General features: G+C 37.3%; 1 protein-coding gene across 3 annotated transcripts in view; it reads left to right on the forward strand.

Annotated features, from left to right (window-relative positions):
• Window positions 1–27,500, forward strand: part of nfatc2a (nuclear factor of activated T cells 2a) — a 63,600-nt gene that overhangs the window by 21,299 nt on the left and 14,801 nt on the right. For 2 of the 3 annotated variants that reach the window (XM_062051888.1, XM_062051886.1), the window contains exons 5-9: window positions 1,250–1,422; window positions 9,599–9,739; window positions 16,900–16,955; window positions 17,016–17,148; window positions 18,815–19,291. In XM_062051888.1, the coding sequence (XP_061907872.1) occupies window positions 1,250–1,422; window positions 9,599–9,739; window positions 16,900–16,955; window positions 17,016–17,148; window positions 18,815–19,291 (980 nt within the window). The remainder of the gene's footprint in view (window positions 1–1,249; window positions 1,423–9,598; window positions 9,740–16,899; window positions 16,956–17,015; window positions 17,149–18,814; window positions 19,292–27,500) is intronic. The other variant, XM_062051887.1, reaches the window with a different exon arrangement.

Consider the following 27,500-nt stretch of genomic DNA (forward strand, 5'->3'; position numbering starts at 1 on the left):
TAATATAATGCTCGGCCAGCAGAATTTGCATAGCTATGTGAGCTACATGCTAACTAACATTACATTTTAACATAATGCTCAGCTAGCAGAATTTGCATAGCTATGTGAGCTACATGCTAGCTAACATAACATTTTAATATAATGCTCGGCTAGCAGAATTCACATGTGAATAACATAAATACAGTCTATTATACAGCATTATTCACATGTGAGTAATATAAATACAGTCTATTATACAGCATTGTTCACATGTGAATAATATAAATACAGTCTATTATACAGCATTATTCACATGTGAATAATATAAATACAGTCAATTATACAGCATTATTCACATGGGAATAATATAAATACAGTCTATTATACAGCATTATTCACATGTGAATAATATAAATGCAGTCTATTATGCAGCATTATTCACATGTGAATAATATAAATACAGTCTATTATGCAGCATTATTCACATGTGAATAATATAAATACAGTCTATTATACAGCATTATTCACATGTGAATAATATAAATACAGTCAATTATACAGCATTATTCACATGGGAATAATATAAATACAGTCTATTATACAGCATTATTCACATGTGAATAATATAAATGCAGTCTATTATACAGCATTATTCACATGTGAATAATATAAATACAGTCTATTATGCAGCATTATTCACATGTGAATAATATAAATACAGTCTATTATACAGCATTATTCACATGTGAATAATATAAATGCAGTCTATTATACAGCATTATTCACATGTGAATAATATAAATGCAGTCTATTATGCAGCATTATTCACATGTGAATAATATAAATACAGTCTATTATGCAGCATTATTCACATGTGAATAATATAAATACAGTCTATTATGCAGCATGGGTCGCAGGGTCAAACGCAGAGAATCATTTCTCCACACCTAGTGTGTGTGTGTGTGACAATCATTGGTACTTGAACTTAACTTTATTATAAGAAAATGGAAGAGTTTGGGAACAACAGCAACTCAGCCACCAAGTGGCAACATGGTACTTTAACTGTAACTTTTAACAACGTGCCAACTTCACTTGTTTGGGGTTTTGTGGAACTCGAGTGTTTTTTGCAAGTGTTTGAAACAATCGGAGGATGGAAAACTTGGTTATTTCCACGATTGGAAATACAACACTGACTTTCTGTGAGATGTTTGATGCTATTTGGTCCACTTTAACGTGCCAGCATGGTCACCGCCTGTCCTGTTCCTCGCAGCATCGACTGCGCCGGCATCCTGAAGCTGCGTAACGCCGACATCGAACTGCGGAAGGGCGAGACGGACGTGGGGCGTAAGAACACGCGTGTCCGCCTGGTGTTCCGCGTCCACATACCCCAGCCCGGAGGACAGCTGGTCTCTCTCCAAGTGGCCTCGCATCCCGTCGAGTGCTGTGAGTATTTTTGCTAAGTATTTTTTATTGATTTTTTTTGGAACAAAACTCCGTGCAAAGGCCGTAAAAAAAAATACAAATTCAAATGAGAGGACGGCGCTCAAAGACGTCTTTATGCTGCAGGGTGATTTATTTAGTGCAGCGTTGCCCACGTCCAAGTGTGTGTACACACGCCTTATTAAAGCCGCCGCTGTAATCAAAAGGCAAACAAGGACTCCTTTTTCATCCTGCCAAACATTCCTGTTGGCGTTCACGCGTGACGCAAAAATTCGCTTTTATGGCCGTCATTTCCTGTCTGCGTGCTGCTGCGGGGGGAAAAAAAGGGCGGGACAGTAGTCAGTAGTCGCTACCTGTGTGTGGTGACAACATCTGTCTGGTGCAAAGGTTGTTTGTTGTCGGGCATCTCCACTCTTAATTGTGTCATGTTGCACCTTTAGCATATTATGTCACTCTTAATTGTGTCATGTTGCACCTTTAGCATGTTATGTCACTCTTAATTGTGTCATGTTGCACCTTTAGCATGTTATGTCACTCTTTTAATTGTGTCATGTTGCCCCTTTAGCATGTTATGTCACTTAATTGTGTCATTTTGCACCTTTAGCATGTTATGTCACTCTTAATTGTGTCATGTTGCACCTTTAGCATGTTATGTCACTCTTTTAATTGTGTCATGTTGCCCCTTTAGCATGTTATGTCACTTAATTGTGTCATGTTGCACCTTTAGCATGTTATGTCACTCTTAATTGTGTCATGTTGCACCTTTAGCATGTTATGTCACTGTTTTAATTGTGTCATGTTGCCCCTTTAGCATGTTATGTCACTCTTAATTGTGTCATGTTGCACCTTTAGCATGTTATGTCACTCTTAATTGTGTCATGTTGCACCTTTAGCATGTTATGTCACTCTTAATTGTGTCATGTTGCACCTTTAGCATGTTATGTCACTCTTAATTGTGTCATGTTGCACCTTTAGCATGTTATGTCACTCTTAATTGTGTCATGTTGCACCTTTAGCATGTTATGTCACTCTTAATTGTGTCATGTTGCACCTTTAGCATGTTATGTCACTCTTTTAATTGTGTCATGTTGCCCCTTTAGCATGTTATGTCACTTAATTGTCATTTTGCACCTTTAGCATGTTATGTCACTCTTAATTGTGTCATGTTGCACCTTTAGCATGTTATGTCACTCTTTTAATTGTGTCATGTTGCCCCTTTAGCATGTTATGTCACTTAATTGTGTCATGTTGCACCTTTAGCATGTTATGTCACTCTTAATTGTGTCATGTTGCACCTTTAGCATGTTATGTCACTCTTAATTGTGTCATGTTGCACCTTTAGCATGTTATGTCACTCTTAATTGTGTCATGTTGCACCTTTAGCATGTTATGTCACTCTTTTAATTGTGTCATGTTGCCCCTTTAGCATGTTATGTCACTTAATTGTGTCATTTTGCACCTTTAGCATGTTATGTCACTCTTAATTGTGTCATGTTGCACCTTTAGCATGTTATGTCACTCTTTTAATTGTGTCATGTTGCCCCTTTAGCATGTTATGTCACTTAATTGTGTCATGTTGCACCTTTAGCATGTTATGTCACTCTTAATTGTGTCATGTTGCCCCTTTAGCATTTTATGTCACTTAATTGTGTCATGTTGCACCTTTAGCATGTTATGTCACTCCTAATTGTGTCATGTTGCACCTTTAGCATGTTATGTCACTCTTAATTGTGTCATGTTGCACCTTTAGCATGTTATGTCACTCTTAATTGTGTCATGTTGCACCTTTAGCATGTTATGTCACTCTTAATTGTGTCATGTTGCACCTTTAGCATGTTATGTCACTCTTAATTGTGTCATGTTGCACCTTTAGCATGTTATGTCACTCTTAATTGTGTCATGTTGCACCTTTAGCATGTTATGTCACTCTTAATTGTGTCATGTTGCACCTTTAGCATGTTATGTAACTCTTAATTGTGTCATGTTGCACCTTTAGCATGTTATGTCACTCTTAATTGTGTCATGTTGCACCTTTAGCATGTTATATCACTCTTTTAATTGTGTCATGTTGCCCCTTTAGCATGTTATGTCACTTAATTGTGTCATTTTGCACCTTTAGCATGTTATGTCGCTCTTAATTGTGTCATGTTGCACCTTCAGCATGTTATGTCACTCTTAATTGTGTCATGTTGCACCTTTAGCATGTTATGTCACTCTTTTAATTGTGTCATGTTGCCCCTTTAGCATGTTATGTCACTTAATTGTGTCATGTTGCACCTTTAGCATGTTATGTCACTCTTAATTGTGTCATGTTGCACCTTTAGCATGTTATGTCACTCTTAATTGTGTCATGTTGCACCTTTAGCATGTTATATCACTCTTTTAATTGTGTCATGTTGCCCCTTTAGCATGTTATGTCACTTAATTGTGTCATGTTGCACCTTTAGCATATTATGTCACTCTTAATTGTGTCATGTTGCACCTTTAGCATGTTATGTCACTCTTAATTGTGTCATGTTGCACCTTTAGCATGTTATGTCACTCTTAATTGTGTCATGTTGCACCTTTAGCATGTTATGTCACTCTTAATTGTGTCATGTTGCACCTTTAGCATGTTATGTCACTCTTAATTGTGTCATGTTGCCCCTTTAGCATGTTATGTCACTCTTTTAATTGTGTCATGTTGCCCCTTTAGCATGTTATGTCACTTAATTGTGTCATTTTGCACCTTTAGCATGTTATGTCACTCTTAATTGTGTCATGTTGCACCTTTAGCATGTTATGTCACTCTTTTAATTGTGTCATGTTGCCCCTTTAGCATGTTATGTCACTTAATTGTGTCATGTTGCACCTTTAGCATGTTATGTCACTCTTAATTGTGTCATGTTGCACCTTTAGCATGTTATGTCACTCTTAATTGTGTCATGTTGCACCTTTAGCATGTTATGTCACTCTTTTAATTGTGTCATGTTGCCCCTTTAGCATTTTATGTCACTTAATTGTGTCATGTTGCACCTTTAGCATGTTATGTCACTCTTAATTGTGTCATGTTGCACCTTTAGCATGTTATGTCACTCTTAATTGTGTCATGTTGCACCTTTAGCATGTTATGTCACTCTTAATTGTGTCATGTTGCACCTTCAGCATGTTTTGTCACTCTTAATTGTGTCATGTTGCACCTTTAGCATGTTATGTCACTCTTAATTGTGTCATGTTGCACCTTCAGCATGTTATGTCACTCTTAATTGTGTCATGTTGCACCTTTAGTAGTGTTATGTCACCCTTAATTGTGTCATGTTGCACCTTCAGCATGTTATGTCACTCTTAATTGTGTCATGTTGCACCTTTAGCATGTTATGTCACTTAATTGTGTCATTTTGCCCCTTTAGCATGTTATGTCACTTAATTGTGTCATGTTGCACCTTTAGCATGTTATGTCACTCTTAATTGTGTCATGTTGCACCTTTAGCATGTTATGTCACTCTTAATTGTGTCATGTTGCACCTTTAGCATGTTATGTCACTCTTTTAATTGTCATGTTGCCCCTTTAGCATTGTATGTCACTTAATTGTATCATGTTGCAACTTTAGCATGTTATGTCACGCTTAATTGTGTCATGTTGCACCTTTAGCATGTTATGTCACTCTTAATTGTGTCATGTTGCACCTTTAGCATGTTATGTCACTCTTAATTGTGTCATGTTGCACCTTCAGCATGTTTTGTCACTCTTAATTGTGTCATGTTGCACCTTTAGCATGTTATGTCACTCTTAATTGTGTCATGTTGCACCTTCAGCATGTTATGTCACTCTTAATTGTGTCATGTTGCACCTTTAGTAGTGTTATGTCACTCTTAATTGTGTCATGTTGCACCTTCAGCATGTTATGTCACTCTTAATTGTGTCATGTTGCACCTTTAGCAGTGTTAAGTAGTCATTGTCGCTTGAAATAGTCTTTTATGTTATGTAGTTATGTTATGTAGTTACGTTATGTAGTCATTGTTGCTCGAAATAGTCTTTTATGTTACGTAGTTACGTTATGTAGTTACGTTATGTAGTCATTGTCGCTCGAAATAGTCTTTTATGTTATGTAGTTACGTTATGTAGTCATTGTCGCTCGAAATGACAGAGGACCCTATTGTATTTGTAAGGTTTTATTATTATTATACCGCCGCCTCTTTGAGCTGTAATTTGACCCCCTTAACATGCTTCATAACTCACCATATTTGACACACACATCAGGACTGGCGAAAATTGCGATCTAATCAAAAAACCTAGCCCCAAAACTCAAAATTGCGCTCTAGCGCCCCCTAGGAAGAAAACACAGACAAAACTGCCTGTAACTCCCAGTAGGAATGTCGTAGAGACATGAAACAAAAACCTCTATGTAGGTCTCACTTAGACCTAGATTTCATACACTGACATCCTTCAGCAAAACTCAACAGGAAGTTTGCAATTCCCCCTTCAAAACAAAAGTTTTGTAAAAACCGGTCACCTTTGCCTCTTGGAGCTATAATTTGACCCCCTTAACATGCTTCAAAACTCACCAAACTGGACACACACATCAGGACTGGCGAAAATTGCGATCTAATCTAAAAACCTAACCCCAAAACTCAAAATTGCGCTCTAGCGCCCCCTAGGAAGAAAACACAGACAAAACTGCCTGTAACTTCCAGTAGGAATGTCGTAGAGACATGAAACAAAAACCTCTATGTAGGTCTCACTTAGACCTAGATTTCATACACTGACACCCTTCAGCAAAAATCAACAGGAAGTTTGCAATTCCCCCTTCAAAACAAAAGTTTTGTAAAAACAGTCACCTTTGCCTCTTGGAGCTATAATTTGACCCCCTTAACATGCTTCAAAACTCACCAATCTGGACACACACATCAGGACTGGCAAAAATTGCGATCTAATAAAAAAAAACCCAACCCTAAAACTCAAAATGGCGCTCTAGCGCCCCCTAGGAAGAAAACACAGGCAAAACTGCCTGTAACTTCCAGTAGGAATGTCTTAGAGACATTAAACAAAAACCTCTATGTAGGTCCTACTTGGACCTAGATTTCATACACCGACATCCTTCAGCAAAAATCAACAGGAATTTTGCAATTCCCCCTTCAAAACAAAAGTTTTGTGAAAACCGGTCACCTTTGCCTCTTGGAGCTATAATTTGACCCCCTTAACATGCTTCAAAACTCACCAAACTGGACACACACATCAGGACTGGCGAAAATTGCGATCTAATCTAAAAACCTAACCCCAAAACTCAAAATTGCGCTCTAGCGCCCCCTAGGAAGAAAACACAGACAAAACTGCCTGTAACTTCCAGTAGGAATGTTGTAGAGACATGAAACAAAAACCTCTATGTAGGTCTCACTTAGACCTAGATTTCATACACTGACATCCTTCAGCAAAACTCAACAGGAAGTTTGCAATTCCCCCTTCAAAACAAAAGTTTTGTAAAAACCGGTCACCTTTGCCTCTTGGAGCTATAATTTGACCCCCTTAACATGCTTCAAAACTCACCAAACTGGACACACACATCAGGACTGGCGAAAATTGCGATCTAATCTAAAAACCTAACCCCAAAACTCAAAATTGCGCTCTAGCGCCCCCTAGGAAGAAAACACAGACAAAACTGCCTGTAACTTCCAGTAGGAATGTCGTAGAGACATGAAACAAAAACCTCTATGTAGGTCTCACTTAGACCTAGATTTCATACACTGACACCCTTCAGCAAAAATCAACAGGAAGTTTACAATTCCCCCTTCAAAACAAAAGTTTTGTAAAAACAGTCACCTTTGCCTCTTGGAGCTATAATTTGACCCCCTTAACATGCTTCAAAACTCACCAATCTGGACACACACATCAGGACTGGCAAAAATTGCGATCTAATAAAAAAAAACCCAACCCTAAAACTCAAAATGGCGCTCTAGCGCCCCCTAGGAAGAAAACACAGACAAAACTGCTCCTAGGAAGAAAACACAGACAAAACTGCCTGTAACTTCCAGTAGGAATGTCTTAGAGACATGAAATAAAAACCTCTATGTAGGTCTCACTTAGACCTAGATTTCATACACTGACATCCTTCAGCAAAAATCAACAGGAAGTTTGCAATTCCCCCTTCAAAACAAAAGTTTTGTAAAAACATTCACCTTTGCCTCTTGGAGCTATAATTTGACCCCCTTAACATGCTTCAAAACTCACCAAACTGGACACACACATCAGGACTGGCAAAAATTGCGATCTAATAAAAAAAAACCAACCTCAAAACTCAAAATTGCACTCTAGCGCCCCCTAGGAAGAAAACACAGACAAAACTGCCTGTAACTTCCAGTAGGAATGTCATAGAGACATGAAACAAAAACCTCTATGTAGGTCCTACTTAGACCTAGATTTCATACACCGACATCCTTCAGCAAAAATCAACAGGAATTTTGCAATTCCCCCTTCAAAACAAAAGTTTTGTGAAAACCGGTCACCTTTGCCTCTTGGAGCTATAATTTGACCCCCTTAACATGCTTCAAAACTCACCAAACTGGACACACACATCAGGACTGGCGAAAATTGCGATCTTATCTAAAAACCTAACCCCAAAACTCAAAATTGCGCTCTAGCGCCCCCTAGGAAGAAAACACAGACAAAACTGCCTGTAACTTCCAGTAGGAATGTCGTAGAGACATGAAACAAAAACCTCTATGTAGGTCTCACTTAGACCTAGATTTCATACGCTGACATCCTTCAGCAAAAATCAACAGGAAGTTTGCAATTCCCCCTTCAAAACAAAAGTTTTGTAAAAACAGTCACCTTTGCCTCTTGGAGCTATAATTTGACCCCCTTAACATGCTTCAAAACTCACCAAACTGGACACACACATCAGGACTGGCAAAAATTGCGATCTAATAAAAAAAACAACAACCCCAAAACTCAAAATTGCGCTCTAGCGCCCCCTAGGAAGAAAACACAGACAAAACTGCCTGTAACTTCCAGTAGGAATGTCGTAGAGACATGAAACAAAAACCTCTATGTAGGTCTCACTTAGACCTAGATTTCATACACTGACATCCTTCAGCAAAAATCAACAGGAGGTTTGCAATTCCCCCTTCAAAACAAAAGTTTTGTAAAAACAGTCACCTTTGCCTCTTGGAGCTATAATTTGACCCCCTTAACATGCTTCAAAACTCACCTAACTGGACACACACATCAGGACTGGCAAAAATTGCGATCTAATAAAAAAAAAAACCAACCCCAAAACTCAAAATTGCACTCTAGCGCCCCCTAGGAAGAAAACACAGACAAAACTTCCTTGTAACTTCCAGTAGGAATGTCGTAGAGACATGAAACAAAAACCTCTATGTAGGTCTCACTTAGACCTAGATTTCATACACTGACATCCTTCAGCAAAAATCAACAGGAAGTTTGCAATTCCCCCTTCAAAACAAAAGTTTTGTGAAAACCGGTCACCTTTGCCTCTTGGAGCTATAATTTGACCCCCTTAACATGCTTCAAAACTCACCAAACTGGACACACACATCAGGACTGGCGAAAATTGCGATCTAATCTAAAAACCTAACCCCAAAACTCAAAATTGCGCTCTAGCGCCCCCTAGGAAGAAAACACAGACAAAACTGCCTGTAACTTCCAGTAGGAATGTCGTAGAGACATGAAACAAAAACCTCTATGTAGGTCTCACTTAGACCTAGATTTCATTCACTGACAACCCCCAGCAAATATCAACAGGAAGTTTGCAATTCCCCCTTCAAAACAAAAGTTTTGTAAAAACCGGTCACCTTTCTTCAAACATTATCTCCTCTGAGCACGTTCGTCGTGTCGGCTTCAAACTTCGGCACAGGAGAGAGACTGAACACTTCTGATTAAAAGTTGACGAAAGAGTTTTAATTACTGCTCCGGTTTGGATTTTATGTGCCGTCAAAGTTGGTCCCGTCCATCGCCGCTTGCAGCTTTAATTTAATTTTGTAATTATGATTATATATTTTCCTTTCAAAGGCCAGCGTTTTTTTAACGCCTCTTCTCTCCAAAGTGACAACAAGTGAGGGAGATGACGGATCGCTCATTAACACATTTTACTCTTCCAACATTTTAACATGACGTGGACCTTTAATTAGGTGCTGTGTACTTGTGGATGATTAATAGCCGGTGCTGTGTTTTCATCACACGCAGCTCAGCGTTCTGCGCATGAACTTCCCGTGGTGGAGAAGCAGGACTTGGACAGCTGCTCCGTGCTGGGAGGCCAGCAGATGATCCTGACCGGCCAGAACTTCAGCTCCGACTCCAAGGTGTTGTTCACGGAGAAAACACACGGTGAGTGAGCTTCGCACTCTTCAGCTCGCCTTCTCTGCCACCGCAGGGGTGCCCGTTACGTGGATGGCGAGCTGGCGGTGGGTGTGTCAGTCCATCGCCAGCCAGGCATTAAAAAAAAATAGACCTAAAAATTAGCGATCCTCAATCTTCACCAAGACGTCACTTTTGTCACTTGATTGTCTTGTGAGATGACGCTGCCAGATCATTATTAAGAAAAAATGACCGACATTTAAAACAATTTTTTTATTATAATTTTTTTTTAAATTAGTATTAATAATCAGTCCAACAAAATCATTATTATCTCAACTAAATGCAGTTTTTTCTACTAATATCATCTCCACAGGGGATAGGTTGATTGGCAACACTAAATGGTCCCTAGTGTGTGAATGTTGTCTGTCTTTCTGTGTTGGCCCTGCGATGAGGTGGCGACTTGTCCAGGGTGTACCCCGCCTTCCGCCCGAATGCAGCTGAGATAGGCTCCAGCACCTCCCGCGACCCCAAAAGGGACAAGCGGTATCCATGTTTTTAATATTACAGTTTTTGTTATGATGCATATTGAAAGACATGCATTTTTACTCTTTGCTGACACGTTACTAAATTGATGAGATGCGAGACCATTATTAAGAAAAAATGACCGACATTTAAAAATGTTTTTATTATTATTAGTTTTTTTTATTATTATTATTATTATTAATCAGTCCAACAATTCAATTCAATTCAATAGCAATATATGACTCATTATTATCTCAACTAAATGCAGTTTTTTCTACAGTTGGACTATCAACATCTATCCATGTTTTTAATATGACCATTTTTGTTATGATGCATATTGAAAGACATGCATTTTTACTCCAGCTAGCCATGTTTTAACACACCTCTTCAGTGTTACTAAATTGATGAGATAGGAGATAATTATTAAGAAAAAATGACCGACATTTAAAAATTTTTTTATTTTTATTTATTTTTTTATTCTTATTTTTATTTATCAGTCCAACAAAATAATACACAGTACAATAATAATACATTGCCAATTCCAAAACCAAACCCGGCCCAGCAACATTTCGAATAGCAATCAACAGAGTAATTGAGAGGACACACAAACATGACACAAAACAATCCAAAAGTAGTAAAAAAAAAAAAGAATAAATATCAACTACAGTATCAATATTAATAATAATTCCAACTTAGCAGTGACTACAAATCCCTCATTTACATTATCATCACAGCCTTTTATAAAAATATATATATATATATATATATTTTTTTTAAATGACCAATAGTGTAGTTTTTAATAATAGATCCCATGTTCCAATATATGACTCATTATTATCTCAACTAAATGCAGTTTTTTCTACTGATATCATCTCCACAGTACCACAGTACATCTCTACTAATATTTGCAAAAAAAAAACAAAGTTTACCAGTTCCAACATGAAATATCTTGTCTTTGCAGTCTATTAAATTGAATATAAGTTGAAAAGGGTTTGTTGTATTCTCTTTTTATTTACCATTTACACAACGTGACAACTTCACTGCTTTTGTACAAAGGTGACAATAGGATTGCTATGTGAAGGTTCCTAAGTAACACAGGCTGCAGGGGGGAAGAGTTTAAGGGCAACACATAACAGTGTGTGGAATGATTGTACCTACCGTATTTTTTCGGACTATAAGTCGCAGTCTTTTTCGTAGTTTGGCCGGGGGTGCGACTTATACTCAGGAGCGACTTATGTGTGAAATGATTAACACATTAGCGTAAAATATCAAATAATATTATTTATCTCATTCACGTAAGAGACTAGACGTATGAGATTTCATGGGATTTAGCGATTAGGAGTGACAGATTGTTTGGTAAACGTATAGCATGTTCTATATGTTATAGTTATTTGAATGACTCTTACCATAATATGTTACGTTAACATACCAGGCACCTTCTCAGTTGGTTATTTATGCCTCATATAACGTACACTTATTCAGCCTGTTGTTCACTATTCTTTAGACATTTTAAATTGCCTTTCAAATGTCTATTCTTGGTGTTGGCTTTTATCAAATACATTTCCCCAAAAAATGCGACTTATACTCCAGTGCGACTTATAGATGTTTTTTTCCTTCTTTATTATGCATTTTCGGCCGGTGCGACTTATACTCCGAAAAATACAATAATCGCAAATTATGTTAACTGTCTAGTTATGCAAAAAATATATCATCAAACAATTAAACAATTTTTTAAAAATAGAAATAAATACTAATATTAATGATTTCAAAGCAAGTTATCCATCAAATTGTGCAATGTAAAAGTAGCAATAGATTTCATGGTAATATTGTGAAATTGACTGTGGTTTTTACAGCATTTTTCTTTTAATTAAAAAAACAGTACTTTTGTTTTACTGTAATAAACTGTGTTGCGTTTTGTGCTTTTACAGTAATACATGGAAAAATCTACACTTGTTGATTTGCGGTGAAAACAAACCAAAATTTGACTGTAAAATTGCAGTTTGTTTTATTTACAGTAAAAAAACAAATGTACATTTTACGGTAAAATTATGGCAACTGAACTGCCTTTTTTTTTTTTAACATAAAAACAGCAGTACTGTTTTCCCATTTACAGTAATATACACTACATTTTGAGGTAAAATTATTGCAACTTACCATATTTCTTTTACATTTTACCGTATTTTTCGGAGTATAAGTCGCACCGGCCGAAAATGCATAATAAAGAAGGAAAAAAACATATATAAGTCGCACTGGAGTATAAGTCGCATTTTTTGGGGAAATGTATTTGATAAAAGCCAACACCAAGAATAGACATTTGAAAGGCAATTTAAAATAAATAAAGAATAGTGAACAAAAAAACTGCGACTTATAGTCCGAAAAATACGGTACACGGAAAAATCTACAGTTGTTGATTTACGGTGAAAACAAACAAACTGGCAGCTCAGGTGCCAAAATTTGACTGTAAAATTGCAGTTTGTTTTATTTACCGTAAAAAAACAAATGTACATTTTACGGTAAAATTATGGCAACTGAGCTGCCTTTTTTTTTTTTAACATAAAAACAGCAGTACTGTTTTCCCATTTACAGTAATATACACTACATTTTGAGGTAAAATTATTGCAACTTACCATATTTCTTTTACATTTTACCGTATTTTTCGGAGTATAAGTCGCTCCGGAGTATTAGTCGCACCGGCCGAAAATGCATAATAAAGAAGGAAAAAAAACATATATAAGTCGCACTGGAGTATAAGTCGCAGTTTTTGGGGAAATGTATTTGATAAAAGCCAACATCAAGAATAGACATTTGAAAGGAAATTTAAAATAAATAAAGAATAGTGAACAAAAAAACTGCGACTTATAGTCCGAAAAATACGGTACACGGGAAAATCTACAGTTGTTGATTTACGGTGAAAACAAACAAACTGGCAGCTCAGGTGCCAAAATTTGACTGTAAAATTGCAGTTTGTTTTATTTACTGTAAAAAAACAAATGTACATTTTACGGTAAAATTATGGCAACTGAACTGCCTTTTTTTTTTTTAACATAAAAACAGCAGTACTGTTTTCCCATTTACAGTAATATACACTACATTTTGAGGTAAAATTATTGCAACTTACCATATTTCTTTTACATTTTACCGTATTTTTCGGAGTATAAGTCGCACCGGCCGAAAATGCATAATAAAGAAGGAAAAAAACATATATAAGTCGCACTGGAGTATAAGTCGCATTTTTTGGGGGAAATGTATTTGATAAAAGCCAACACCAAGAATAGACATTTGAAAGCAACTTAGCTGCCTTTTTTTTTTTTACCATAAAAACAGCAGTACCGTATTTTTCGGTGTCGCCGTTTTTTTCATAGTTTGGCCGGGGGTGTGACTTATACTCCGGAGCGACTTATACTCCGAAAAATACGGTACTACTGAAGTGTCGGTGAGCAAGTGTTAGATCTCCAAGTGATGTTTTTGTTAGGGACAAAGTGAAGTGTAATTTATTCAAAGAAACTACAATACAGTTTGTCAAAAATCTCCATGGCTGAGCAGGTTACGTCGACTACAACTAAAAGCCGTGCATTTTTCCTCCAAGCCGTGTTACGTAACGCACGCTCAGCCAGACATGGAAAAAGGAAATCTCGGGGAAAAGGGATTGCCGACGGAGGGTTCCGTGTGGCGCATGACTCGGGAATCCCTCCCAATGGGAGACATCTGCTTGGCCGTCCCCCGACTAATTTCCACTTCCTGGCGTAATCGCGTGCAGACGGGGCCAAGAAAAGTCGGGGTCTCCCGCGGTGGCGAGACGCTTCTGCCAAGGGAGCAGTAATGGAGTAGAAGCTGACGGTAGAAAGTTGGCGGCGCGTGTGGAATACCCCACCACCGCTTTTTTTTTTTTTTTTTTTTTCCAGCTTACTCAATCAAGCCGTGTGTTTTTAATCAGAGGCTTCCCCGCCTGCAGCGACGTCCGCAATCACACTCGCATGTCCTGTCATGTGCTCTCTCTCGCCTTTCACGCTCCACTACGTTCATGTCCATAAACACTTGGCAGGAAACAAGTCGAAAGAGCTATTTTTGGTTTTTAACGAAACCCAAAGCCAGTGAAGTTGTCACGTTGTGTAAATGGTAAGGGAGTAACGGTACGTGTATTTGTATTGAACCGTTTCGGTACGGGGGTTCCGGTTCGGTTCGGAGGTGTACCGAACGAGTTTCCACATGAACATATGAAGTAGCCGCCTCTGCTTCCTTCTGTCTCTGGCAGTCCTCTACAAACAGAGCGGTAACAGCCAATCAGCAGTGCATATTCAGAGCGCATGTAGTCAGTGTTTAGCAGGTAATCATCAGGCAGCGGACTCTCCCCAAATGATAATAAACACCTCCCAGTCAACTACTAGTAACATCACTATGAGCCCGTTGACCTTCTAGAAATATAAAAGGCAGCTCAGCTCGCTCGCAGTCCTGGCTTGAGGTGAAGGCTAATTCGCTCATTAATTAGCTCATTTTGCATTGTGTGTGTGTGTGTGTGTGTGTGTTACGGACAGCAAAGCCCTGTCTGTCTGTTATTTCACTTTACCTTTTTCTGTGTTAATTGAGCTGTTTTGAAGCAGCAAAAAAGGACATTATGTTAAATGAAGAGTTTCTGTCTCTGATAGTTGATATAATAATGTAAGTGCATCATTAAGCCTACATGAACTCCATGGTGTTCAGGGATGAATAGTCTCTCCTTATTGCTATTGTACTATTTTTCAGCTTTAATTACATTAATCATTAGTAATGGAGCAGCCTAGTTGTGAATGGCAGGGTCCCTGCTATCACATGTTGATAAAAAATATCACATTTACATAATAAATCAACTACAGGCTTCCCAAAATGTAATTGTATTTCATCTGAGCAACAACTTGAGGCAGTTTAATGTTGATTAACGTGGGCAGAATTATTATAGTGTTCCCAATGTTAAAAGGATAAAGCCATTGTTTACAAATTTTGGTAAATAAATAACCAAAAAATGTATATTTTGTTGTTTTCTTACTGCACCGAAAATGAACCGAACCGTGACCTCTAAACCGAGGTACGTATCGAACAAAAATTTTGGCAATATAGTGTATCCGACACTTTATGTGTTGTTTAATGATATTTTTGTATTTTTTATTGTTGTTTTATTTTTAGGATTTTGTGGTGACTAAACATGATTTTTTTCTCATGTTGTTTTATGATTTTTTTTTTAAAAAATTTTATTGTTTTATTTTTAGGATTTTGTGGTGACTTAACATGATTTTTCTTGTTTTGTTTTATGATATATATATTTTTTGTTATTGTTTTAGTTTTAGGATTTTGTGGTGACTAAACATGATTTTTTTCTCGTGTTTTATGATATTTTTTATTTTTTAATTGTTTTATTTTTAGGATTTTGTGGTGACTAAACATGATTTTTCTCGTGTTGTTTTATGATTTTTTTAAAAAAATTTTAATTGTTTTATTTTTAGGATTTTGTGGTGACTTAACATGATTTTTCTTGTTTTGTTTTATAATATTTTTTTTTGTTGTTATTGTCTTAGTTTTAGGATTTTGTGGTGACTAAACATGATTTTTTTCTCGTGTTGTTTTATGATTATTTTTTTTTTTATTGTTTTATTTTTAGGATTTTGTGGTGACTAAACATGATTTTTCTTTTGTTGTTTTATGATTATTATTATTATTTGTTTTTATTGTTTTATTTTTAGGATTTTGTGGTGACTTAACATGATTTTTCTCATGTTGTTTTATGATTATTTTTAATTTTTTTAATTTTTTTATTTTTAGAAATTTGTGGTGACTTAACATGATTTTTCTTGTTTCGTTTTATGATATATATATATATTTTTTTATTGTTTTATTTTTAGGATTTTGTGGTGACTAAACAAGATTTTTCTCGTGTTGTTTTATGATTTAAAAAAAAAGAAATGATTGTTTTGTTTTTAGGACTTTGTGGTGACTAAACATGATTTTTCTCGTGTTGTTTTATGATGTATATATTTTTTTATTATTGTTTTATTTTTAAGATTTTCTAGTGACTAAACATGATTTTTCTCGTGATACTTTGATCTTTTTTATCTTATGTAATTCTATTTTATTAGGTGGCGACTTGTCCAGGGTGTACCCCGCCTTCCCCAATGTAGCTGAGATAGGCTCCAGCCCCCCCCCCCGCGACCCCGAAAGGGACAAGCGGTAGAAAATGGATGGATGGATGGAAACGTGTAATACTATTTTTCCATCCATTCATTTTCTACCGCTTGTTTCTTTCGTGAGAAAATGTTGTTGAACCTCACCTTTTTTTATCGGATTTTATTATTATTATCGGGTATTATTGGGGCGGCATAGCTCGGTTGGTTCGGGCCGTGCCAGCGACTCGAGGGTTCCAGGTTCGATCCCCGCTTCCGCCATCCTAGCCACTGCCGTTGTGTCCTTGGGCAAGACACTTTACCCACCAGTGCCGCCCACACTGGTTTAAATGGAACTCAGATATTGGGTTTCACTACGTAAAAGCACTTTGAGTCACTAGAGAAAAGTGCTATATAAATATAATTCACTTCATTTTGACATTCATGCAACACTGCTGCAACTATAAGATGAACATTTATTGTTGATGACTTCCCTGCACGTATTTTTGTGTTGCAACAACCGCTATGTTCCTCCGCCAGATGGGATGCAAGTGTGGGAGAGTGAAGCCACGGTGGACAAAGACAAGAGCCAGCCGGTGAGTATAAGACGTCCGTGACGCCACTCATGGACTCATGCAACATCTTTCACCCGCCAGAGCATTCTGTTTGTGGAGGTGCCGTCCTACCGTGACTCCTCCGTCTGCCGTCCCGTCAAGGTGACCTTCTGCGTGGTCAACGGGAAGAGGAAGCGCAGTCAACCTCAGCACTTCGCCTACACGCCTCTGCCCTGTGAGCCACCTGCACTGCACCCTGTGTTCCACATGCTGGCACGCATATAAGACAGGCTGGCATACATGTGATGCATAGATAAGACATGCTCGCATATATATAATACAAATATAAGACATGCTAGCATATATATATAATACAAATATAAGACATGCTAGCATATATATATAATAGAAATATAAGACATGCTAGCATATATATAATACAAATATAAGACAAGCTAGCATATATATATAATACAAATATAAGACATGCTATCATATATATATATAATACAAATATAAGACATGCTCGCATATATATATACATATATATATAATACAAATATAAGACTTGCTAGCATATATATATATATATATATAATACAAATAGAAGACATGCTATCATATATATACAATACAAATATAAGACATGCTAGCATATATATAATACAAATATAAGACATGCTAGCATATATATATAATACAAATATAAGACATGCTCGCATATATATATAATACAAATATAAGACATGCTAGCATATATATATAATACAAATATAAGACATGCTCGCATATATATATAATACAAATATAAGACATGCTAGCATATATATATATAATAGAAATATAAGACATGCTAGCATATATATATATAATACAAATATAAGACATGCTAGCATATATATATAATACAAATATAAGACATGCTAGCATATATATAATACAATTATAAGACAAGCTAGCATATATATAATACAAATATAAGACATGCTATCATAAATATATAATACAAATATAAGACATGCTTGCATATATATATACATATATATAATACAAATATAAGACTTGCTAGCATATATATATATATATATATAATACAAATATAAGACATGCTAGCATATATATATATAATACAAATAGAAGACATGCTATCATATATATATATATATATATATATATATATATATATATATATATATATATATATATACAAATATAAGACATGCTCGCATATATATATAATACAAATATAAGACATGCTAGCATATATATATAATACAAATATAAGACATGCTAGCATATATATATATATATACATAATATAAATATAAGACATGCTGGCATACATTTAATACAAATATAAGACATGTTAGCATACATATAAGACAGGCTGGTGTACATGTAATACAAATATAAGACATGCTAGCATATGTGCATTACAAATATAAGACACGCTAGCATACATGTAATACAAATGTAAGACATGTTAGCATACATGTAATACAAATATAAGACATGCTAGCATATATGTAATACAAATATAAGACATGCTGGCATACATGTAATACAAATATAAGACATGCTAGCATATATGCATTACAAATATAAGACATGCTAGCATACATGTAATACAAATATAAGACATGCTAGCATATATGCATTACAAATATAAGACATGCTAGCATACATGTAATACAAATATAAGACATGCTGGCATGTATGCATTACAAATATAAGACATGCTAGCATATATGCATTACAGATATAAGACACGCTAGCATACATGTAATACCAATATAAGACACGCTAGCATACATGTAATAGCAATATAAGACATACTAGCATACCAGTAACAACATGTGGTGTATTTGTCAGAGAACTAATAGCTGATGTTGTCTGTCCAGCCGCGTCCATCAAGACCGAGCCCTTAGACGAGTATGACTCGGACCACGTGACCTTCGCCATGATGGGCGCCCCCCCCCACTCCTACTACCCCAGCCCACGCCGCGTCCTCCACCCGGATCACGGCCTGCTTTCCGGCGTGGCGTCCTGCCAGCGTCTGGGCTCCGGCTTTGACCGCCAGAGCGCGGCCTTCCCCCGCGGCGAGAAGAGCGGCGCCCTGATCCCCGACCCGCACCGCTCCGTCCTGGTCCGCACCGGATCCCCGGCGCACCCACCCATCATCCAGTTCTCCCCCACCAACCACCACCAGGAGCCGCCCGCCGTCTACTGCGGATCCTACTCCCCGCCCCCGCCCCCTCCTCAGCAGTACGCCACGGTCATCCAGCAGCAGAAGGCCAGAGGACCTGGCGGGGACAGACCCAGGAGGGTGACGGTGAAGGAGGAGAACCTGGACCAGGCCTACCTCGATGATGGTGAGTGTAAGTCCATGTCTTTACTTTCTCATGTCTTGGACCATGGTCACCTGACATAGTACAATCCCCTTGTTCACCCCCTGGGAGGTAATGGGTCCCAGTTTTATAGTCTTCGGTATGACTCGGCCGGGGTTTGAACTCACGACCTTCCGGTCTAACCAACAAGGCCACTGAGCAGGTCTCACAAAAGAACTATAGAATGTATAATAATCAGCGTAAAACTAACGAGGTTGCTAGGATTTAGTGTTGCCAATCAACCTATCCCCAGGTGCATGTCTTTGGAGGCGGGAGGAAGCCGGAGTACCCGGAGGGAACCCACGCAGAGAACATGCAAACTCCACATAGAAAGATCCAGAGCCCCGGGATTGAACCCAGGACTACTCAGGACCTTGGTATTGTGAGGCACATGCACTAACCCCTGTTCCACCGTGCGCGCCTGACTCCTTTATATTACATACTGTAATATCCCAGTCTGTGGAACGCTCTCCCTGACCACCTGAGGGCACCACAGACTGTGGATGCTTTTAAAAAAGGCTTAAAAACCCTTCTTTTTAAAAATGTATTTTTTAAAATATATGCATACTAGTTCTAGCTGTTAGGCTGTTCTAGTTTTTATTTTATTTGTATTTTATTTTTTAATACACTGTAGCACTTTGAGGTTGTTTGCTCAATGTAAAGTGCTTTTTACAAATTAAATCTATTATTATTATTATTATACTACGGAGCCCCTAAAGGGACATGGGAATTTTTTTTTTTTAGACATGTATCTCGTGCGCACTAGAAACTTTTTATAAAAAATAAAAATAAAAATATATATATATATATTTTTTTTTTAAATAAAAAGTTCCTCGTGCGCACGAAAAAGTTTCTCGTGGCCACGAGAAACTTTTTATTAAAAAAATAATAATAATAATAATATTATTTTTAAATTTTTTTATAAAAAGTTTCTCGTGCGCATGAGAAAGTTTCTTGTGGCCACGAGAAACTTTTTATTTAAAATAATAATATTTTATTTTATTTTATTTATTTTTTTTATGTGCACACGAGAAACTTTTTATTTAAAAAAAAACAAAATAATAATATTAATATTTTATTTTATTTATTTTTTTTATAAAAAGTTTCTCGTGTGCACGAGAAACTTTTTATAAAAAAATAAAAACTTTTTTTTTTTTTTTTTTAATAAAAAGTTCCTCGTGCACACGAAAAAGTTTCTCGTAGCCACGAGAAACTTTTTATTAAAAAAAAAAAAACAATAATATTATTTTTTAATTTTTTTTAAAAAAGTTTCTCGTGCGCACGAGAAAGTTTCTCGTGGGCACGAGAAACTTTTTATTTAAAAAAAAAAAAAAAAAAAGTATTTTTATTCTTTTTATTTTTATGTGCACACAAGAAACTTTTTATTAAAAAAATATATATATAATAATAATAATATTTTATTTTATTTTATAAAAAAATAAAAAAAATTTTTTTTTTTTTTTTTGATAAAAAGTTTCTTGTGGCCACGAGATACTTTCTTGTGCGCACGAGATACATGTATAAAAACAATGAATTCCCATGTCCCTTTAGGGGCTCCGTATTATACAATTGTTTGAGCTAAATAAAATCAAACGTCTTCTTATGCTCTGGCAGACCAGGAGCTGGCATCTGCTGTACGACGTTCCGATTTTAAGATGAATTCAAAACGGAATTTTGGTCCTGTCAACAAGGGATTTGCTGGAGGACTAGTTGTAGTGGCGGAAGGATACCTGGGCACCTGTGCAATAATGGAGGTTATGGAGTGTCAGGTTCAAGCACTGATGACATCTATTAATCAGACAAGAAGCAAGGAAATCATGCAGAGACAGAGTTCAATTTAGCTCATGAGGAGAACGCATGGAGCTGCACACTTAGTCGCAGTCTCGCCCTGCGCTCTAAGGTTCAGCTCCTGCGTCCCTCTATTTACTCAGGAGCTCCACAGTCAACAACACTAAGGCCGCCTCTAAAAGGAGTTTTTGATTGATTGAGACTTTTATTAGTAGGTTGCACAGTGAAGTACATATTCCGTACAATTGACCACTAAATGGTAACACCCGAATAAGTTTTTCAACTTGTTTAAGTCGGGGTCCACTTAAATTGATTCATGATACAGATATATACTATCATATATACTATCATCATAATACAGTCATCACACAAGATAATCACATTGAATTATTTACATTATTTACAATCAGGGGTGTGGAGGGGGGGGGGGTGGGGGGGGGGATGGACATCAAGTAGTGGACATAGAGAGAGAGAGAGAGAGAGAGAGAGAGAGAGAGAGATCAGAATGCATAAGAAAAAGAAAAAGTATCTGCATTTGATTGTTTACATTTGATTATTAGCAATCCGGGGAGGGTGTTAGTTTAGGGTTGTAGCTGCCTGGAGGTGAACTTTTATTGCGGTTTTGAAGGAGGATAGAGATGCCCTTTCTTTTATACCTGTTGGGAGCGCATTCCACATTGATGTGACATAGAAAGAGAATGAGTTAAGACCTTTGTTAGTTCGGAATCTGGGTTTAACGTGGTTAGTGGAGCTCCCCCTGGTGTTGTGGTTATGGCGGTCAATTACGTTAAGGAAGTAGTTTGACATGTACTTCGGTATCAGGGAGGTGTAGCGGATTTTATAGACTAGGCTCAGTGCAAGTTGTTTAACTCTGTCCTCCACCTTGAGCCAGCCCACTTTAGAGAAGTGGGTAGGAGTGAGGTGGGATCTGGGGTGGAGGTCTAGAAGTAACCTGACTAGTGGTCACATATATTATGCAAAGCAGGTCCAGGACGCACGATACGTGACGGAATGTGCTGGGGTCCTTGTGATTTCGCCTTGTCCCCGCTTCGTCTGCGTGCTGTCATCTTATCTTCGTTGAGGTCGTTGAAGTCCTCGGCTGTTAGATAACATCTACGGCCGAGGCACAGATTAGAAAAGTCCAACTTGAGCACAATAGCGAAATAACTAAAACAACGGACTTTAAGCATACTAAAGTTAGTGTGATAATATATACATAATTATTCTAACATCGTGAGATCAAACATCTCATGTTTTTTTTTGTCGGCTGTTGCAACTTCCGGGTTTTGACTCCGAACTTTTGTTGGAGGTTCCGCTCCTGTAGTGGGGTGATGTTCTCGCACGGCTTTGCATTTGAGGGATTAAAAGGAAGGATGCAAGTGTGGCTTTCCAGACACATCTCCCACACATGTTGCCTCTGTTATGATGTGCACGCCGTTTCCGTGGCAACCATTGTCGGGCGAGTGGAACGGAGCTGCCTGGGAGAGCCCGGGGAAAGCCTGGTTGTTTGTTGCCGTTGGCCCGGGGCTTCTCCTTGGCCTCGCCGCCCCCGGCCCCCGTCCCCATCCTGCGAGGGGGAACCCACTAGAGGATTAAGCGCCCGGGTTCTGCCAATCCCGGCCCCAGGACTTCCCGCTCACAGCTGCTCCCCTCCAGAAATGGAGTGAGTGGCGAGATAGCAGAAGAAGGGAAACACGCTTCTATGGAAAATATGAATTTGTTTGTATTGGAGCGAGCTGGAGGCCGGGGTTCCCAGCAACAGGCCTGTGACTGTGGCGATAATGTTTGATGGGCCCCCGTCTTCTGCAAGTGTTTGTTCAGCTCGGCCTTTACTCGCTTATTTACTCGTGTTTTGGTCTGAAAGCCACGCCGCTATTTCCGGGACTCAATCGTCCATTCCATGCTGAAAAATTACTGTTTGGTTGTTAATTAATGGCAGGTTTTTTTTGTCCTGTCCAGCTTCTCAGGCAAATCATACAGTTGATGTAGATGCCCGTATCGGCTGTACAAATGGACTTTACAAAAGAGAAGTGTGGGATACTTCCCTTGTTGCCTTATTTGTATTTGGCTTCATTAAATGTATTTATATTATCATTTGGTGCAGCCGGGCCGGAGGGGATAGAAAGAGAGAAAAAAGAAGACAGAGGGGGGGAATTGTGGGGAAAAGAGGGGGATAAGACAGAGAGACAACAACAACAACAACAATATGTACAAATATGATGGTAAAAGTGATAGCAAAGAAGCAGTTAGCGAAATAAATAATAATACAGAAAAGACAATGAGCATTATTGCACTACAAATGGAGCAATACAAATACCAATAGAAGTATCGCTATTGTTAATGAACAATACCAATAATGTACCTCTATTATCAACAATACAGTTGTTCAAATGCAACAATGCGTATACGTAACGATAACTAGGGATACGAAGGAAGGCAGAAAGACGGAGGGGAAGAAAGAGAAGCAAGCTGTATTAACCTTGTAGATTGTTATAGTAACAATAGGTTAGTGTGCCGTGTGTTGAGTTCAAGTTCAAGTACCAATGATTGTCACACGCACACACCAGGTGTGGCGAAGTTACTCTCTGCATTTGACCCATCAACCCTTGATCACCCCCTGGGAGGTGAGGGGAGCAGTGAGCAGCAGCGGTGGCCGCGCCCGGGGAATCATTTTTGGTGATTTAACCCCCAATTCCGACCCAGTTCACCCTAATTAAAGGCGTTTTACAGAGGAAATGCTTTTTTTGGGGGTGAATTTTGCCTATCGTTCACGATCATTAAGACATGATGTGTTTTTTTTTATCCTAGCATTCTAACTCATAAATAGACTTCAATTAAGTCCGCTCACAGCGATGCCAATAGTTGCCACAGGGGCATTTTTGCCACTGTGTTACATGGCCTTTCCTTTTAACAACACTCAGTAAAGGTTTGGGAACTGAGGAGACACATTTTTCAAGTGGAATTCTTTCCCGTTCTTGCTTGATGTACAGCTTAAGTTGTTCAACAGTCCGGGGGTCTCCCTTGTGCTATTTTAGGCTTCATAATGCACCACACATTTTCGATGGGGGACAGGTCTGGACTACAGGCAGGCCAGTCTAGTACCCGCACTCTTTTACTATGAAGCCCCCCTGTTGGAACACGTGGCTTGGCATTGTCTTGCTGAAATAAGCAGGGGCGTCCATGATAACAACATATGTTGCTCCAAAAGCTGTATGTACCTTTCAGCATTAATGGTGCCTTCACAGATGTGTAAGTTACCCATGTCTTGGGCACTAATACACCCCCATACCATCACACATGCTGGCTTTTACACTTTGCGCCTAGAACAATCCGGATGGTTCTTTTCCTCTTTGGTCCGGAGGACACGACGTCCACAGTTTCCAAAAACGTGGACTCGTCAGACCACAGAACACTTTCAGTCCATCTTAGATTTATTTTTGTATTGTTCTAAAATGATTCTGTTATTGTTCATAATACTTTTAGGTGTGACATAAGAGAGCCGCAGAGCTAGCCTAAAACAGTAGCATGTTTACACAAAAATGATAACACGTAGCATTTGTGCTAACGATAGCATGAAAACAGTGGGCATGTTTCATATACCAAGTTACACCACTCAAAGGTATATGGCTGCGGAAATAGAAAAGAAAAAAGTTAGCATGCTTAAGTTAGCTTGTGAGCTACGTGCTACCATAGCTATGTGGGCTACATGCTAACATTACATTTTAACATCATTGTAGGTTAGCAATAATAGGAATATCAAAAGTATACACACACATAGCATGTGTGCTAACGATAGCATGAAAATGCTATTGTTTGCATGCTAACAGGTATTATAGATAGTATTTTTACTATTATTCTAATATTGTCAATAATAATTACATTCCACGTTTTTATTATTAAATTATATTTAGTAGTAATTATTTATTAATAATATTGGATACATTAATGTTAGAACATTTATTTTTTTATTATTATAAAATGATTATGTTATTGTTAATATTACTTTTGATATTCCTATTATTATTATTAAATTATATTATTTAGTATTCATTATGTATTAATAATATTGGATACATTAATATTAGTACATTTATTTTTTTATTATTATAAAATTATTCTGTTATTGTTAATATTACTTTTGATATTCCTATTATTATTATTAAATGATATTCTTTAGTATTAAGTATTTATTAATAATATTGGATACATTAATGTTAGTACATTTATTTTGTATTGTTATAAAATGATTCTGTTATTGTTAATATTACTTTTGATATTCCTATTATTATTATTATTAAATTATATTCTTTAGTAGTAATTATTTATTAATAATATTGGATACATTAATGTTAGTAAAAAAAATTTAAAATTATTATTATAAAATGATTATGTTATTGTTAATAATACTTTTGATATTCCTATAATTATTATTAAAATATATTATTTGGTAGTAATTATTTATTAATAATATTGGATACATTAATGTTAGTACATTTATTTTTTTATTACTATAAAATGATTCTGTTATTGTTAATATTACTTTTGATATTCCTATAATTATTATTAAATTATATTCTTTAGTAGTAATTATGTATTAATAATATTGGATACATTAATGTTGGTACATTTATTTATTTTTTATTATAAAATGATTCTGTTATTGTTAATAATACTTTTGATATTCCTATAATTATTATTAAATTATATTCTTAAGTATTAATTATTTATTAATAATATTGGATACATTAATATTAGTACATTTATTTTTATTATTATTATAAAATGATTGTTATTGTAAATAATAATTTTGATATTCCTATTATTATTATTAATACATTATTTTGTCATATAATAATATATAATATTATTTTTATAACCAACGTTTTTGTTATAATTTTTTTTCCAAATGAATCCTTTCTTTTCATTCCTGTCCCAAACTTCTCCGTCTCTTTGTCTGCGTTAGCTCCGTACATCTTTCTGTGTACTTACTACTACTTCTACCGGGTGGCATTTCACGTAGCCACCACATCCTGGTATCGCTCTTGTGTGTGTGTGTGTGTGTGTGTGTGTGTGTGTGTGTGTGTGTGTGTGTGTGTGTGTGTGTGTGTGTGTGTGTGTGTGTGTGTGTGTGTGTGTGTGTGTGTGTGTGTGTGTGTGTGTGTGGAGGAGGGTGTGGAACAATGAAGAAAGGTCAGGTGCGGTGGAGCGGGTGAAAAAGGTTCCGTCAGGTGGAGGTGTGCAGGAGATACATGTAGCTCACATGGCTATGCTAGTGTTGCTACACTACAATGATGTTAAAATGTAATGTTAGCATGTAGCTCACATGGCTATGCTAGTGTTGCTACACTACAATGATGTTAAAATGTAATGTTAGCATGTAGCTCACATGGCTATGCTAGTGTTGCTACACTACAATGATGTTAAAATGTAATGTTAGCATTTAGCTCACATGGCTATGCTAGTGTTGCTGCACTACAATGATGTTAAAATGTAATGTTAGCATGTAGCTCACATGGCTATGCTAGTGTTGCTACACTACAATTATGTTAAAATGTAATGTTAGCATGTAGCTCACATAGCTATCCTAGTGTTGCTACACTACAATGGTGTTAAAATGTAATATTAGCATGTAGCTCACATAGCTATGCTAGTGTTGCTAACCTACAATGGTGTTAAAATGTAATGTTAGCATGTAGCTCACATAGCTATGCTAGTGTTGCTAACGTTGTTGTCCTCCTGGCCCACTCCTTCGTGTTGTATGTGATGTATGACATCTATTACATTGGACAAGTGCACACTTACAGTGGATCAAGTACACAACAGTGCTTGTAAAAGACACACACTCTGTGGGGACACACACATCTCATTAGCATTAAAGCTACACGCAGTAAAAGTAGTGTCTACATTCCAACATGAAGGCAGAGACTTCAGCGGGTCGTTGAAACCTTACTCTTACTCTTACTCTTACTCTTACTCTTACTCTTACTCTTACTCGACACGCGTGAGGACGTGCAAAGACGTCAGCTCTCAGCGGGCGACCCGAGTGTGCAGGTCGCCCGCTGGCGCCACTCACACACACTCTCTGCACTCACACACACTCTGCACTCACACACACTCTGCACTCACACACACTCTCTGCACTCACACACACTCTGCACTCACACACACTCTGCACTCACACACACTCTGCACTCACACACTCTCTGCACTCACACACACTCTGCACTCACACACACACTCTGCACTCACACACACTCTGCACTCACACACACACTCTGCACTCACACACACTCTGCACTCACACACTCTCTGCACTCACACACACTCTGCACTCACACACACACTCTGCACTCACACACACACTCTGCACTCACACACGCCGCCATTGACGCTGCTGGCGTCCTTGGTGCCA

Source organism: Entelurus aequoreus, linkage group LG07, assembly GCF_033978785.1.
Source record: "Entelurus aequoreus isolate RoL-2023_Sb linkage group LG07, RoL_Eaeq_v1.1, whole genome shotgun sequence".
NCBI classification, from domain to species: domain Eukaryota; kingdom Metazoa; phylum Chordata; class Actinopteri; order Syngnathiformes; family Syngnathidae; genus Entelurus; species Entelurus aequoreus.